The sequence below is a fragment of the Nematostella vectensis genome, chromosome 13 (assembly GCF_932526225.1).
Source record: "Nematostella vectensis chromosome 13, jaNemVect1.1, whole genome shotgun sequence".
Lineage (NCBI taxonomy): Eukaryota > Metazoa > Cnidaria > Anthozoa > Actiniaria > Edwardsiidae > Nematostella > Nematostella vectensis.
In genome coordinates, this window is record NC_064046.1 from 6,609,986 (window position 1) to 6,627,653 (window position 17,668).

General features: G+C 40.8%; 3 protein-coding genes across 3 annotated transcripts in view; all 3 read left to right on the top strand.

The window, feature by feature from the left end:
• The window catches only part of LOC5518000 (bromodomain-containing protein 7), a 49,944-nt gene extending 40,983 nt beyond the window's left edge, over positions 1-8,961 (top strand). Inside the window, exons 17-19 of the mRNA XM_048720760.1 lie at positions 6,439-6,478; positions 6,903-7,243; positions 7,822-8,961. Coding sequence (XP_048576717.1) covers positions 6,439-6,478; positions 6,903-7,243; positions 7,822-7,847 — 407 coding nt within the window. The 3' untranslated portion in view covers positions 7,848-8,961. The remainder of the gene's footprint in view (positions 1-6,438; positions 6,479-6,902; positions 7,244-7,821) is intronic.
• Positions 8,962-11,646: 2,685 nt separating this feature from the next.
• On the top strand, positions 11,647-13,392 carry LOC125559106 (putative protein TPRXL). Its single transcript, XM_048721065.1, has 3 exons — positions 11,647-11,943; positions 12,180-12,216; positions 13,139-13,392. Exons 1-3 carry the CDS (start codon positions 11,881-11,883, stop codon positions 13,390-13,392), a joined length of 354 nt encoding a protein of 117 aa, XP_048577022.1. The 5' UTR covers positions 11,647-11,880.
• On the top strand, positions 13,341-14,710 carry LOC116608969 (uncharacterized skeletal organic matrix protein 5-like). Its single transcript, XM_048720930.1, has 2 exons — positions 13,341-13,889; positions 14,047-14,710. Exons 1-2 carry the CDS (start codon positions 13,734-13,736, stop codon positions 14,635-14,637), a joined length of 747 nt encoding a protein of 248 aa, XP_048576887.1. The 5' UTR covers positions 13,341-13,733; the 3' UTR covers positions 14,638-14,710.
• The last annotated feature ends 2,958 nt before the right edge of the window (positions 14,711-17,668 follow it).

The window sequence follows — 17,668 nt, forward strand, 5'->3', positions numbered from 1 at the left end:
TACCATTATACGCCAAGAAAGCTAATCATACCACCATACGCCAAGAAAGCCAATCATACCACCATACCATCATACGCCAAGAAAGCTAATCATACCACCATACCATCATACGCCAAGAAAGGCAATCATATCACCATACCATCATACGCCAAGAAAGCCAATCATACAACCATACCATCATACGCCAAGAAAGCTAATCATACCACCATACGCCAAAAAAGCCAATCATACCGTCATACGCCAAGAAAGGCAATCATACCACCATACCATCATATGCCAAGAAAGCCAATCATACAACCATACCATCATACGCCAAGAAAGCTAATCATACCACCTTACGCCAAGAAAGCCAATCATACAACCATACCATCATACGCCAAGAAAGGCAATCATACCATCATACGCCAAGAAAGGCAATCATACCACCATACCATCATACGCCAAGAAAGGAAATCATACCACCATATCATCATACGCCAAGAAAGACAATCATACCACCATACCATCATACGCAAAGAAAGGAAATCATACCACCATACCATCATACGCCAAGAAAGCCAATCCTACCACAATACCATGATAAGCCAAGAAAGCCAACCATACAACCATACCATGATACGCCAAGAAAGCCAATCATACCATCATACGCTAAGAAAGCCAATCATACCATTATACGCCAAGAAAGCTAATCATACCACCATACGCCAAGAAAGCCAATCATACCACCATACGCCAAGAAAGCCAATCATACAACCATACCATCATACGCCAAGAAAGCTAATCATACCACCATACCATCATACGCCAAGAAAGCCAATCATACAACCATACCATCATACGCCAAGAAAGCTTATCATACCACCATACGCCAAAAAAGCCAATCATACCGTCATACGCCAAGAAAGGCAATCATACCACCATACCATCATACGCCACGAAAGCCAATCATACAACTATACCATCATACGCCAAGAAAGCTAATCATACCAACATACGCCAAGAAAGCCAATCATACAACCATACCATCATACGCCAAGAAAGGCAATCATACCACCATACCATCATACGCCAAGATAGGAAATCATACCACCATACCATCATACGCCAAGAAAGGCAATCATACCACCATACCATCATACGCGAAGAAAGGAAATCATACCACCATACCATCATACGCTAAGAAAGGCAATCATACACCCATACCATGATACGCCAAGAAAGCCACTCATACCATCATACGCCAAGAAAGCTAATCGTACCACAATACGCCAAGAAAGCTAATCATACCACCATACCACAATACGCCAAGAAAGCTAATCATACCATCATAGGCCAAGAAAGTCAATCATACCACCATACCATCATACGCCAAGAAAGCCAATCATACCACCATACCATCATACGCCAAGAAAGGCAATCATACCACCATACCATCATACGCCAAGAAAGGCAATCATACCACCATACCATCATACGTCAAGAAAGGAAATCATACCACCATACCATCATACTCCAAGAAAGGCAATCATACCACCATACCATCATACGCGAAGAAAGGAAATCATACCACCATACCATCATACGCCAAGAAAGCCAATCAAACCACCATACCATGATACGCCAAGAAAGCCAATCATACCACCATACGCTAAGAAAGCTAATCATACCACCATACCATGATACGCCAAGAAAGCCAATCATACCATCATACGCCAAGAAAGCCAATCATACCATTATACCCCAAGAAAGCCAATCATACCACCATACGCCAAGATAGCCAATCATACAACCATACCACCATACGCCAAGAAAGCTAATCATACCACCATACCATCATACGCCAAGAAATGCAATCATACCACCATACCATCATACGCCAAGAAAGCCAATCATACAACCATACCATCATACGCCAAGAAAGGCAATCATCCCACCATACCATCATAAGCCAAGAAAGCTAATCATACCACCATACGCCAAAAAAGCCAATCATACCGTCATACGCCAAGAAAGCCAATCATACCACCATACCACCATACGACAAGAAATCCAATCATACCACCATACCACCATACGCCAAGAAAGCTAATCATACCACCATACTCCAAAAAAGCCAATCATACTGCCATACGCCAAGAAAGCCAATCATACCATGATATGCCAAGAAAGCCAATCATACCACCATACCATCATACGCCAAGAAAGCTAATCATACCACCATACCATGATACTCCAAGAAAGCCAATCATACCACCATACCACCATACGCCAAGAAAGCCAATCATACCACCATACCACCATACGCGAAGAAAGGCAATCATACCACCATACCATCATACGCCAAGAAAGCCAATCATACCATTATACGCCAAGAAAGCTAATCATACCACCATACGCCAAGAAAGCCAATCATACCACCATACGCCAAGAAAGCCAATCATACAACCATACCATCATACGCCAAGAAAGCTAATCATACCACCATACCATCATACCCCAAGAAAGCCAATCATACAACCATACCATCATATGCCAAGAAAGCTTATCATACCACCATACGCCAAAAAAGCCAATCATACCGTCATACGCCAAGAAAGGCAATCATACCACCATACCATCATACGCCACGAAAGCCAATCATACAACCATACCATCATACGCCAAGAAAGCTAATCATACCACCATACGCCAAGAAAGCCAATCATACAACCATACCATCATACGCCAAGAAAGGCAATCATACCACCATACCATCATACGCCAAGATAGGAAATCATACCACCATACCATCATACGCCAAGAAAGGCAATCATACCACCATACCATCATACGCGAAGAAAGGAAATCATACCACCATACCATCATACGCTAAGAAAGGCAATCATACACCCATACCATGATACGCCAAGAAAGCCACTCATACCATCATACGCCAAGAAAGCTAATCGTACCACAATATGCCAAGAAAGCTAATCATACCACCATACCACAATACGCCAAGAAAGCTAATCATACCATCATAGGCCAAGAAAGTCAATCATACCACCATACCATCATACGCCAAGAAAGCCAATCATACCACCATACCATCATACGCCAAGAAAGCCAATCATACCACCATACCATCATACGCCAAGAAAAGCAATCATACCACCATACCATCATACGTCAAGAAAGGAAATCATACCACCATACGCTAAGAAAGCTAATCATACCACCATACCATGATACGCCAAGAAAGCCAATCATACCATCATACGCCAAGAAAGCCAATCATACCATTATACCCCAAGAAAGCCAATCATACCACCATACGCCAAGATAGCCAATCATACAACCATACCATCATACGCCAAGAAAGCTAATCATACCACCATACCATCATACGCCAAAAAATGCAATCATACCACCATACCATCATACGCCAAGAAAGCCAATCATACAACCATACCATCATACGCCAAGAAAGCTAATCATACCACCATACCATCACGCCAAGAAAGGCAATCATCCCACCATACCATCATAAGCCAAGAAAGCTAATCATACCATCATACTCCAAGAAAGGCAATCATACCACCATACCATCATACGCGAAGAAAGGAAATCATACCACCATACCATCATACGCCAAGAAAGCCAATCATACCACCATACCATGATAAGCCAAGAAAGCCAATCAAACCACCATACCATGATACGCCAAGAAAGGCAATCATACCACCATACCATGATACGCCAAGAAAGCCAATCATACCACCATACGCTAAGAAAGCTAATCATACCACCATACCATGATACGCCAAGAAAGCCAATCATACCATCATACGCCAAGAAAGCCAATCATACCATTATACCCCAAGAAAGCCAATCATACCACCATACGCCAAGATAGCCAGTCATACAACCATACCATCATACGCCAAGAAAGCTAATCATACCACCATACCATCATACGCCAAGAAATGCAATCATACCACCATACCATCATACGCCAAGAAAGCCAATCATACAACCATACCATCATACGCCAAGAAAGCTAATCATACCACCATACCATCACGCCAAGAAAGGCAATCATCCCACCATACCATCATAAGCCAAGAAAGCTAATCATACCACCATACGCCAAAAAAGCCAATCATACCGTCATACGCCAAGAAAGCCAATCATACCACCATACCACCATACACCAAGAAAGCTAATCATACCACTATACAATGATACGCCAAGAAAGCCAATCATACCACCATACCACCATACGACAAGAAATCCAATCATACCACCATACCACCATACGCCAAAAAAGCCAATCATACTGCCATACGCCAAGAAAGCCAATCATACCATGATATGCCAAGAAAGCCAATCATACCACCATACCATCATACGCCAAGAAAGCTAATCATACCACCATACCATGATACTCCAAGAAAGCCAATCATACCACCATACCACCATACGCCAAGAAAGCCAATCATACCACCATACCACCATACGCGAAGAAAGGCAATCATACCACCATACCATCATACGCCAAGAAAGCCAATCATACAACCATACCATCATACGCCAAGAAAGGCAATCTTACCACAATACCATCATACGCCAAGAAAGTCAATCATACAACCATACCATCATACGCCAACAAAGGCAATCATACCACCATACCATCATACGCCAAGAAAGCCAATCATACCATCATACCATCATACGTCAAGAAAGGAAATCATACCACCATACCATCATACTCCAAGAAAGGCAATCATACCACCATACCATCATACGCGAAGAAAGGAAATCATACCACCATACCATCATACGCCAAGAAAGCCAATCATACCACCATACCATGATAAGCCAAGAAAGCCAATCAAACCACCATACCATGATACGCCAAGAAAGGCAATCATACCACCATACCATGATACGCGAAGAAAGGAAATCATACCACCATACCATCATACGCCAAGAAAGCCAATCATACCACCATACCATGATAAGCCAAGAAAGCCAATCAAACCACCATACCATGATACGCCAAGAAAGGCAATCATACCACCATACCATGATACGCCAAGAAAGCCAATCATACCACCATACGCTAAGAAAGCTAATCATACCACCATACCATGATACGCCAAGAAAGCCAATCATACCATCATACGCCAAGTAAGCCAATCATACCATTATACCCCAAGAAAGCCAATCATACCACCATACGCCAAGATAGCCAATCATACAACCATACCATCATACGCCAAGAAAGCTAATCATACCACCATACCATCATACGCCAAGAAATGCAATCATACCACCATACCATCATACGCCAAGAAAGCTAATCATACCACCATACCATCACGCCAAGAAAGGCAATCATCCCACCATACCATCATAAGCCAAGAAAGCTAATCATACCACCATACGCCAAAAAAGCCAATCATACCGTCATACGCCAAGAAAGCCAATCATACCACCATACCACCATACACCAAGAAAGCTAATCATACCACTATACAATGATACGCCAAGAAAGCCAATCATACCACCATACCACCATACGACAAGAAATCCAATCATACCACCATACCACCATACGCCAAGAAAGCTAATCATACCACCATACTCCAAAAAAGCCAATCATACTGCCATACGCCAAGAAAGCCAATCATACCATGATATGCCAAGAAAGCCAATCATACCACCATACCATCATACGCCAAGAAAGCTAATCATACCACCATACCATGATACTCCAAGAAAGCCAATCATACCACCATACCACCATACGCCAAGAAAGCCAATCATACCACCATACCACCATACGCGAAGAAAGGCAATCATACCACCATACCATCATACGCCAAGAAAGCCAATCATACAACCATACCATCATACGCCAAGAAAGGCAATCTTACCACAATACCATCATACGCCAAGAAAGCCAATCATACAACCATACCATCATACGCCAACAAAGGCAATCATACCACCATACCATCATACGCCAAGAAAGCCAATCATACCATCATACCACCATACGACATGAAAGCCAATCATACCATTATACGCCAAGAAAGCCAATCATACCACCATACCACCATACGCCAAGAAAGCCAATCATACCATCATACGCCAAGAAAGCCAATCATACCACCATACCATCATACGCCAAGAAAGCTAATCATACCACCATACCATGATACTCCAAGAAAGCCAATCATATCACCATGTTATGCTCCCGCACAATACACTCATTTAGAGTCACTTAAATGAAACTTTTTCCATTGGCCAATTCAAGCAATCAACTGACTCAGATAATTTAAACCAAATATAGTCAAGAAAGTATTAGATAATAATTGCAAATATACTATTGAATAACGTTCTCCTCGCCATTGTGGAACTCATAAACATATTAAATCTTGTCTTTTACAGATTCGTCCACAAAATTTTACTCCCAAGCATCTACTGCAAGGTGAACCTATCGATATGCATCTTTACATTACTCTATTACTTCTAATAGACCCTTCCGTTTCACGAAATTCATTATTTTTTTCTTTTTTTTCTTTGTATCACAAACTATGCATGCAGGCGTTTGGTGGCGCCCCATCACCAGCCCCGATTGATCGTAGACGCCATCTTAATTTGCTCAAAATCCAAGATGGCGGCTACGATCGTTCGAGGCAGGTTTTTCATATTAAAACTCCACCAAACGCTAGCACACAGGCTCTTATTATTGCGAAACCAAATGATCAGAAATAAAATTTCAGACTTTGAGGTCAAATTTTAACGTGCAAAACACCAGGCTTTTCCAGTGTGCACATACGTAAGAGCGTAGCCTACCCTAGTTAATGTAAATATTTCTAACTAAATATTTGTACTTCTTTTTGGTCAAACAGCTCTTCTACCGAACTGGACTCAAAGCTGAGCTCTGGGCGACGTCTTCTGGAAGACCTACAAGAAGCGCAATCCTCTCGACTGGCACACCGACCAAACGACGTACAGTCGATAACTCCCGACACGGCTACGAAGCCCTCCGACAAGGAATTCACTCTTGCCGAACAGCTTACAGATACGCTAAAGGAACTGACTTCACAGGTCCGTCCAGCGGATGTGACTGAAGTCGATAGCTTGAGGGCCGCAATGGGTGTCGGGCCACTACCACTGGACACACAGATGGAGGGCTCAAACAAAGACAGACCTCTAGGATCGGCGACAAACGGCGGTCCTTTACGACAAGGTATGACCAAATGGTGTTACGACGGAAGTTTTACCCTCCTGTCATTTGCAAAACGAGTTTGGGCTTGGGTCACCAAAGAGTCTGGCACGATAGCTCGGTGGGAAAGGACTCTCTCATGCAAGAGGACCAGGGTTCGAACCCGGGTGAGGTCAACGTAGTTTTTTTCTTTGTGTAAAAACCTGGCCTTCTACATTTGGGACTTAGAATCCCTCGTCTTCTCGGATAAGTTTATGTTCGACTTCCGTGACGCATTGTTTTTGTATGCTGCGAAAACCAATGCAAATAAGATGTTCATCTCAGTAGTGAATTGAATGCGCTTGAATCACAGTGAATTTCAACCCATCCTACAATTAAAACAGCTTAATTATATTTATAAAGTATCAAATACTATACAGGGGAATGTTGTATTTATAAAATGATGAAAGTTTTGGATAATCAAAATAAAAACAAAATAAGGCGCGTACACAGGGGTCCATCTTGGATTACGGCCGGGTGTGAATTTTCTTTCGTAAGCATAGCATTTATATATACTGTGGTAGCTCCGCTGTATTTATCCTTTGCCTCCAAATCTTGTCTAGGTGCTGTGGCAGGCGGGATGCACTAGGCCACGGACACCTCTTGATAGCCTTTTCCAATTCTTGGACATTTCGAAACCTCCTATTTGGTCTTAAGGAACTCGTTCAGCGCTTGGTCTGAAGAAACTTGAAAGTTATTGGAATTGCCTTCAGCATGACTCATAGAGTTCTCGGAATAACCTGCGAGGTATGACGTAATTTGGGGATTCCCTGGAATTAACTGCAATGTGTGATGGGACTTATGAATTCCTTAAATTTTCTGCAATACCGAAAGGGACTTGATCAACCCCTGGGATTCCTCTAAGTCTAAAGGGATCTGGCAATTCTTGGAATTCCCTACTTGAGCTGAAGAGACTTGGCAATTCTTGGAATATCCTACATAATGTAAAGAGCCTTGAAGTTCATGGATTCCCTATATGGTCTTAATGGATTTGCAATTCTTGGAATGTCTTATACAATCTGAAGAGAAACTTGGCAATTCTTGAAATTTCCTCTACGACCATTTCTTGTTAATCACCATTGCACTTTAGAGGTCCATATGCCCAATTGGACAACTATTTGAAATAATCTTTTTAAAACGTGTGCTTCCGAAACCCTATGGGCTAGCTTGCAAACCTAAGATTAGAAACCTTTGTTACAATTCAACTGTTGATTGATTTGGCTGACTGGCTGTTTCTCTCATTTGTTCCGGTTCCCCGATGGTATCCCGGATTTCTTGCGCGGTTTTTGCCCGGTCTTTTATTCCAAACTCACTCGTCCACGCCAAACAAATCGGGTACACTCTCGCACCGACCACAAAAGCTATATCTGCAAAGCGCCAAACTTCGCAAGCAGCTCCACGTGATATGACGTCACCAATGACGTCATATCACGTGAGCACCTTATTGCATGTTTCAAATCCAAATATAAATAAATACTTTTCTCAAACCAAACGTAAACTTAAGAAAAAACCGGCCGCACGTCTCGTTTTCACCCATGGATCTCAAATATCAGTTTTTTTTTTCCCCAACAATCACTCATAAGTCTTAAAGCAGTGGCCAAAGCTTCTGGCTACTTTTTTTTTCCTTGTAGTTGTTTCGGTTTACTTTTGTAATTAATGTATTGATGTAACGTTCTTGTGAAATAAAATTGAATTTAATTGCACAGGTTTCACGTGATTCCATCTTTTAGATTTAAAGGCCTGACTAAAGTAGGCGACATGTAGCGTGCGACGTGTCTCATGCATGGCTCCTAGTTAAGCCACCCAGAGAGACATTGTAGCTTGCGCCAAATCTTGTAGCAGCGACAAAGAAATGTTTCTCGGATAGTCGAGAAACATTTTCTTGTCGCGCTCTACAATATTTGTTTGGCAATGCCTAAATTTAGGAGACGCGCTCGACATGTCGCCCACTTTAGCCAGGCCTTGATAGTGAGATTTGTGCCATATGCAAACGGTAGGGATAACCCCCCCAGAGCGAGCGATCGCGAGCGAGCTATCGCATAAATACGCCCACAATAAGTACTCTCCTGGAAGTAAGAACAATAAAGAATTTGTAAGGATGTCTCGAAACTTTGTATACCCTTAGAATTACATGGTTTGTAAGTTACTCTGTAAGTTATGTAGTTTGAAATAATACTTTTTTAATCAACATAAAGATCCACAACTTCATCATTAGCGTGTACATATCCCGGAGTTCAGATATATAAACGCGAGAATTTCTAGCTTGACTAATAAAGTATAATATCCCACCGTGGGATCTAATCTTTGAAAAGATTATTCAGACTGTCCACTGTTTATGCTTTTTATATCAAAACAGTATAATAAATGTTTTCATTTTTCTATTGAATAACGCAGGAAGATTACTTTCTCTTTACAGTTTTTGTAGACACTGCTTCCTATCCTGCAGTGCTTGCTTTATTTAGTTGTCAATCACTTGCCTTGCCTCATAGACAATCTGAACCGTAAACAATAAATAAATCAAATCCAAGTGGCCTTTCTCAGATGTATGAGAGCTCCTCGGAATGAAGACCTTTCTAGATGTCTTTCTGCCACTTCTGACTGCTTGTGCAGTTAGCGGTTTTCAGATAGCTCAGTACCGTAACCATAAAGATAACCTCCCGACCGGTCAAGACATCATTCAAGATGTTAAAGACAAGAGCAAGGAATCTTGTATGCTGAAGTGCACCGTTAGTGCAAGAAAATGGTGCATAAAAAGCGGCGGATCGTTCAAATTTATGGAACATTTATGAAATTTGGCACAGTGATAGAGAAACTCACACTGAGCAATTCTGGATATGGACCCACCCCCAAAAATGTATACTTACAGTTTTATAGAGGTGGAATCAATTTCCCTGAAAACCTAAATAAAACTAATACTTTTCATGTTACGATCACAAAACTTAACCCAGTGATGGATATTAACATAAACTACAATTTAACGAAAAAATAAACCACGCCCCCTTGATACTTACAGTTTTAGGGGTGGAATAAATTATTCCTTCAAGCAGCATTAAACCCAATATCATTTATTGTAGAACTTTCAAACTCCACATAAGTGTGATACTCTTTACAAAACTTCATTCGAGATATGGACCCACGCCCAGATGTGATTACTTACAGTTATACTAGAGATGAGAGGCAAATTGCTTATATAGAGTGCCTTTCAATACGAGCTGCGAGCTACAAATCCAAATAATTATATTGGTATATTGCAGGATATAGTCGAGCGTATAACCACGCCCATATAGCACAATTATACTAGAGACAGCATAAGCGTAATATATAACATACATATAGCACGCTCATAATGATCAATAAAAGCACAGAATTGTTGTTATAATACCACGATGTCACAAGTGTACTTAAAGTGCTATCAGAAATGAGATAATTGTTATCATTAGCTGTGAATTGGACTTCTCCGGGTGCAAGTGTGGTGAATAATTGCGACGTTGAAGAAATGGCGAGGGAGGTGTCGAGAGTAATCGGAGCACTGCATATTAAAAAATGGAGCACTATCAACCCGCCAGTCAACGGTAGGAAGAGCCACTCCCAGTACAAATCAAATGCAGAAAAAAGGCATAATTTCATTGTAAAAAGTTGAAATACCAAGCATGCATACTGTATGTGCTAGTTGTAAAAAGACACAGACCTTTTTCGAAATCCAAATCGTCTGGGTTTTTTATCGTACCTTATGCATTATCAAACCTGTTAATATCACTTTTTAGTATTTTCGCAAAGCACTGGCTATTATGAAGCTCTAGGGCCTAGGACGTATTTGTTTCAAGACTATTGATTAGGAACGTGCATCATCGATTTTATTTTTTATTTGACTTGTTCCATGATCAATTAATTCAGAACTGCCTTTTATAAATGTCTTCGCTCAAACTTTTATGTATGTGACCAGACCTCGTTCTTTCGTGGAAAAGGTAAAACGAGTGCGTGGAATGTCTGGGAGGCGTTCCCAGAGGTCTCATCGGCTTTGACTGCCTTATCGGACCTTCATAACAAGGAAACAGTTCTGCCAAGCATCGGCACCCTTGAATGCTTTGTTGTCCTCCTCTACTCCAAGATGAGCCAGCTCTCCTCGGTGAACGACGCCGTATAACTGTAAGTACTCACATCTGGGCGTGGGTCCATATCTCGAATGAAGTTTTGTAAAGAGTATAACAATTATGTGGAGTTTGAAAGTTGTACAATAAATAGTATTGGTTTTAATGCTGATTAAAGGAAAAAAACATTATTCACCCCTAAAACTGTAAGTATCAAGGGGGCGTGGTTTATATTTTCGTTAAACTGTAGTTTATGTTAATATCCATCACTGGGTTAAGTTTTGAAACCGTAAAATGAAAAGTATTGGTTTTATTCAGGTTTTTAGGGAAATTTATTCCACCTCTATAAAACTGTAAGTATACATTTTTGGGGGTGGGTCCATATCCAGAATTGCTTAGTGCGAGATTCTATATCTATGTGCCAAATTTCAAAAATGTTCCACAAATTTGAACGATGCTGCACCATTTTCTTCAACTATGTGTTGTACAATTGCGATGGCGTGATCTTCCAAGAGAAGACGGCTGTGTTCTCTAATGAGGAAAGGAGCAACTCCGCCCGTGCTTATCAAGAAACCCGGATCACTCTACATGAAAAAGGTAGCTAGTATTTATTGTACGGACTCTTCCACATATTGTACAATCGTGAGATTGTTTATGCGACGTCTTCAAAATGCTCTCATGGTTAACTCTCAATTACTTTCAATGAAATGAACACGCTTTTTTGAGTTCAAAATAGCCAAAGAATTACACAAGCCCTTGAGCTTGTTTCTGCCTTAGCGAACAAAGATGGTTGGGTATTCTTCAAATGTGTAATTATTTTTTCTCTCCCTTAGATGCCTGAAACAAGTTCACCGGCGGAATCATCAAATTGTTAGTAATTTTTCTTTTCTTCAAATATGACTTCTAACTCGATTCGGACTTAGACGCGTTTAAACGCGCTGGGACTTTAATGGTTCATTAAACTGTTTTTATACACGCTTTTCATTTTCTGTTTTATTTATTAAACTTTATCTCTGGCTGAGATAAAGGTTGAAAATAATTACGTGAAGTACTTGAGGTTATTAGAATTTTTTTTGCTAAATGCTCGATGAATCATAGAAATAACAAGAGAATATGTTAATAAGTAAAATTTAAACGGGGGCGGCGGAGTGGTCCCATAGGTGGGGGGGGGGCGAAAGTTGGGGGGAGGGGTGGGTAGTGGTTTCAGAGGGAGGGGTGTTTTGTGGTTTCAGAGGGAAGGGTTGTCGGTTGCATATGAACCGCTTAAAAACCCGTTGGTTAAATAAAAACGTTCTTATATAAAAAAAACATCCGCTCTTTCAAAAGTGCTCCCCCTGCCCCTCCCCTTCCGCCGCCCCTGTTAAATGTTTTATACAAGTTTAGAGGAGGTAATATTTTTACTTTTGGAAAAAAAGCTAAAGAATTTGAAAGCTGAAGAATTTCATTTTTTACAATATTGAGGACATACAGCTCGTCTTCCAAAAATACGATACGCTAAAATAGTTCTTTACCCTAGTTCTCGTTCGCTTGTAGCTGAATAGTGAAACTGCGTTTATGAGTAATTGGAATTAGAAGTTGAGTATCGACCGCGCTCCAAATAAAGCCCACGCCAGCGCCGCACATGGTAATCAGTCAGCAGCCCTGGACGTTTCCTCTGCCAAACCTACACTTGCTGAATATGAAATTCTAAATAAATCGAAAAATAGCGTTTTTACAGATGATTCTGAATTATGGACATGTCTGTCGTCAAGAGGACCCATTTCAGCTTCTTTGCTAATTTTTTTTTTAACAGCTGATTCTGTGACTAGTACACTTTCCGCTGGCAGTCCAGTGACAGCACCATCAAGTACAACGCCTCCTTCGCCAAATACAAGGCCCCCCTCGCCAAGTACAACGGCTACCTTGCCTAGTGCAACCAACTCCACGCAGTCATCCACCACAACTTTCTCTTGTGATTCAAGGTACAGAAAACCACACCAGACGCATATCTGGTGGAGGAGTGGGGGAGGGTGCGTGCCTGGAGGGGTGGACAGGGCGTGTGCCTAGGGGGTGTGGGCAAGGTGCCTACCTAGAGAAAAATGGGGCGAAGGGTGCCTACCTTGGGGAGGAAGAGGGGCAGGGTAGGTGCCTAGAGGAAGAAAGGGGCAGGTTGCGTACCTTGGTGTGGCGGGGGGATGCAGGGTGCACACGTGGAGGTTGGTCAGAGTGCGCGCACCACCTCATGGTCGTCATCTCCTTTGACGGATCTTTCCTCCCCCATCCTTACCCCTTACTCAGCGAATACTGGGTAACTGACTGCACACCTAGTTCATATAACATACCCAACTCTCTAAAGAACCTCTATAGGGAAAAGCCTTGTTGCTGTTCTGTTTCAGCGAAATCACGCCATGACTGTTTTGAGTTGTTGTAGCCTACCGAATGGTCCTCAACAGACACCGTTTACCGACGCCTCAGAGAATCCTATCAGTGTGTATTGCTACACCTCTCTTCCTGATTGTGGCCCCGGACCTTGGGCGCTGGTCATGAAGAGTATTTATGGAAGTGTATGTATTTTAATACATTTTTTACGGCTTGTCTTTTTTGGTATTATATCATGGCCAGCACCTTAATCCTAGCTTCTGCTGTCTTGTTGACTGCAAGCCAAATATGATTGAAGATTTTTTGATAATTGTGATATTTGTGATATTTTATCTTTAACAGAAAGAATTGATCTATTATAGCCCCTTCTGGACCAACAAGGAATCGCTCAACCCGCAAGCTGCTAATGATCCTTATACCCATGTCAACATAAAGCTCCCAACATACTGGGCGTCGCCCATAACACAAGGAGTATGCTTATGGTTCCCAAGCTCTATTATGGCTTATCTTCAAGTACCCCTCACGGCCAGTTCACTGTATGACGTCATATCCGGTGGCTCCCACATGGCAACGAATTTAGATTGCGATACAGGATGGAAGGCGTCGCTTGTTTCTCCACCCCTCTCTGACTGCGGTACTCAAGGGTTCAACGCTCAGCACTTATCAGGTACGAAGGCGCGAATCGGTGCGGTAGCGGGCGATGGCAATTCCAACCTCGGATTATGTCTGGCAGGAGGGTGGACTGGGGCCGACTCTGACGTACAGGCCGGCGGTAGCTTTACAACGGACCCTGATTTAAATAGTTTGGCTAATGCGTATCTAGTCTTTGTGAAAGGAAGTCGCTTAAAAGACAAAAATCCCCAAATGACAAAAAGAATAATTGTAATCCTCACAAATTTGAGCATGGTGATTATTTCTGGAGGTCTCATGTGAAGAAGTTCTTACTGTTTAATATTATGGTGCAATATACTCTTTTTTATAAAAACGTCTAATTTTCGGTTGAGGCAGGGCCGTTCTTATTTTGAGACATTTTAAGGCTGAATATGTTCTTTACGATATTCTTAAATTTTAGTGTATATAAGAATTTAATACCCAACGAATTATAAAGAACTGAAGAGAATTACACTATAAAGATCAATAGCAATAATAAGGTTGTTACTATGAGCAAAATTTGTTTCTGCATTTTAGAACGCATCAGGACTAAAAAGGATTTTTTTCTGCTGAGCCTTGGCATGTTCTTAGCCTGTTCTGAAAATTTGTTGGAATCTTAGCCTGGACGTTCTTTAAAAAAATGTTCTTTTAAAAGAGTGTACGCCTTTATAGTTTAGTATACATGAGCGTTTTTTAAAAGCCCCGTTCGCGACAGCATCGACATTGCTGGAGCAACGCTGGCTCGTGCTGTTTGAACACCATGTCGGGAGATGCTATGTAGTAGTTCACCAACATTTTCTAGAATTTTCAAAAATAGCTTTTTATCAGAGGTTCTTTCTGAAACCCTGTGAGCTAGGTTTCAAACCATCTGAGATCAGAAACCTTTTTTGAGCTACATTTGTTATAACCCAACTGTTGATTACAGTAATGATTCGAATAGGCGCCCCCCTTCGACCTCGAATTTTGGAATAAGCGCCGCCCTTTCCATTCTCTCTGAATAAATTTCAACAAATGCACCACTTGAACGTTGTGAATTTAGCTCGCATTAACATGCTCACATTACAACACGGGCCTATTTATTATTCCTTCAACTTCCCTATTCATATAAACGCAAGTTTTGTTCTCAGTCTATTCAGAAGCCGGTACTTTTCGCCAAAATGAAATAAACGCCCCCTCTCCAATAAGCGCCCCCTCAAATCATTACGGTTATTGCTGTTTTCGGGCAATTTACATTAAAAGACCTTGTCAGGCACACCCTTCCTCTTATTTTATCCAAAATTGGACACAAATTAGTTTAAGAAATCTCGAGATTTTTATAGTTTTATGTGTTGTTTGCCAATTTCGATCAAAAATATCGCAATATTTTTCTCAAATCAGCCGATGGAAATGAATGCATTTTTTCACACAACATGGCGGCTGACTAAGCGACAAACGCCGAATGTAAACGCAAATCTTATATATAAGGCATGGCATAAATAATACACCTTTTGTTTTTCATTACCGAGAAATACGCATTCATTTTAGCCAAAAATACAAACATTTACGCCGATGTACTGTCATTTAAGCGAAAGTAAATTCGAACTAAAAGGAAATACATTAACGAGCTTTACATAATTGAGTGCACACAATTGCATTTTCTTCACATTCATTTACACTATTCAAAAACCAGGAATAAAAATCTATTTTCATTTGCGCGTTGATACATAACAATAATACAAACAAAATATCAATAATACAAGACCTCACAATCAATACAGTAAACGAAATGTTCATTAACATTTTTATTACAGCAAGTGCAAACAATAGTATTTTGTGAAAGTCATTTGCGTGCTTCTTACAAACGTTAGCGTCTCTGTACAAACAATAAGCCCTTTATGACAAACAATATCCTAAAATAATTATTCAATTACTTATCGTTTATTTGTGCCCTAATAATGCACATACATGCAAAATAAGGCATGGCATAAATAATACGTCTGGTCAAGACATCAAAACTAAACTCTTCTTTCCTCTCTCAGCAACACCGCTTTTATACTTATTGATTACTTATGCAGACTATCTGTAAATGGCCTTTTTGAGTGTATACTATTGACTAAAGTCTTTGTGTCACTTCAACCACTTTGTATAAGAACGGAAGGCGCTGATGATAGGTAAGTAATAGTACTCGTATAGCCGACGAATTACCATGGCAATAATAGGTTCAACTCCTGGAGATTTTGGGTCCCTTTTTTCAACGTTGAATTTTTCGAGCACGAATTTCTTTTAACGTTTCTGCCTAATACACACTTAAATTCTTACTATAGGCAATATAATGGATTGGAAAAATTCTTTTAATTGTAATATATCGCAATGGCAGTTTATTGACCACGAGCTACTTTCAAAGGAGACAAGAGTATTTAATTAAAATTTATATAGGAAAATTTGGGAAGGTTATCACCCTCCTTGCGGCTGAAATGCTGAAGAGAGCAAATACAACGAGAGAGCAAATACAAGGTGGTCGATTCGAAGGCATAGAAGGAGCCTCATGTCTAATCACGAAACACAGCTTAGATTGTTAGGTTTTGTTGAGGGAGAAAAAAACAGAGAAAATCCATCGGAGCGAAGGCGAGAAACAACATACACAACTCCCGTCTAGAGACAGCAAGGGACAGCTGCTTGAATGAAAAAGGCACCCTGTTTTAAGGGCAGTTTTATGTTCGGATGAAGGAACTCCATTAATTTTATGTAAATTCTAACCTGCATAGCAAGAACACCTCCTTAAGGGACAATTTACTTTTCCGTAACCCTTTAAATCATGACTTGTTTTCTTATAGTCCCTTATATTCTGAATAGAATTTTGTTTACGCTGGTATTTCCTTGAGAATTTCGATTATCATAAAGCGAGACAGAAAAATATTAGCCAACAAGTATTGGCGCCTTATTGAAAACACGCACGTACACATGACGTCAGAACTTTTAAATGATGGAAGAGTGTATGCAGTTTGACCAGAATAAACAAAAGAAAATTCAAACAGCCCAGCTGTTGCTACATTTTAGCCGTTTTCCAGCAAAGCATGACATGATAACGTAAGTCTCGAGGTCAGCAAAGCATGACATGATAACGTAAGTCTCGAGGTCAGCAAAGCATGACATGATAACGTAAGTCTCGAGGTCAGCAAAGCATGACATGATAACGTAAGTCTCGAGGTCAACAAAAGGGAAGAGATACTTTCGCTTTTAAGTAACCCCCACGACTAGCTAGGTCTTTAGCTTATCTTTGCTTAATTGGAACTATAAAAATAGGTACCCATTAGTTACATGTGTGGGCTACAAT

What these genes read in the sequence shown, in the direction of transcription:
- LOC125559106 (XM_048721065.1), top strand. Translation starts at nt 11,881, where the DNA reads ATGAGGAAAGGAGCAACTCCGCCCGTGCTTATCAAGAAACCCGGATCA. An exon ending in GATCACTCTACATGAAAAAG is followed by an intron (nt 11,944 to 12,179) that starts GTAGCTAGTATT and finishes TCTCTCCCTTAG; the next exon opens with ATGCCTGAAACAAGTTCACC. An exon ending in ACCGGCGGAATCATCAAATT is followed by an intron (nt 12,217 to 13,138) that starts GTTAGTAATTTT and finishes TTTTTTTAACAG; the next exon opens with CTGATTCTGTGACTAGTACA.
- LOC116608969 (XM_048720930.1), top strand. Translation starts at nt 13,734, where the DNA reads ATGACTGTTTTGAGTTGTTGTAGCCTACCGAATGGTCCTCAACAGACA. An exon ending in TGAAGAGTATTTATGGAAGT is followed by an intron (nt 13,890 to 14,046) that starts GTATGTATTTTA and finishes TATCTTTAACAG; the next exon opens with AAAGAATTGATCTATTATAG.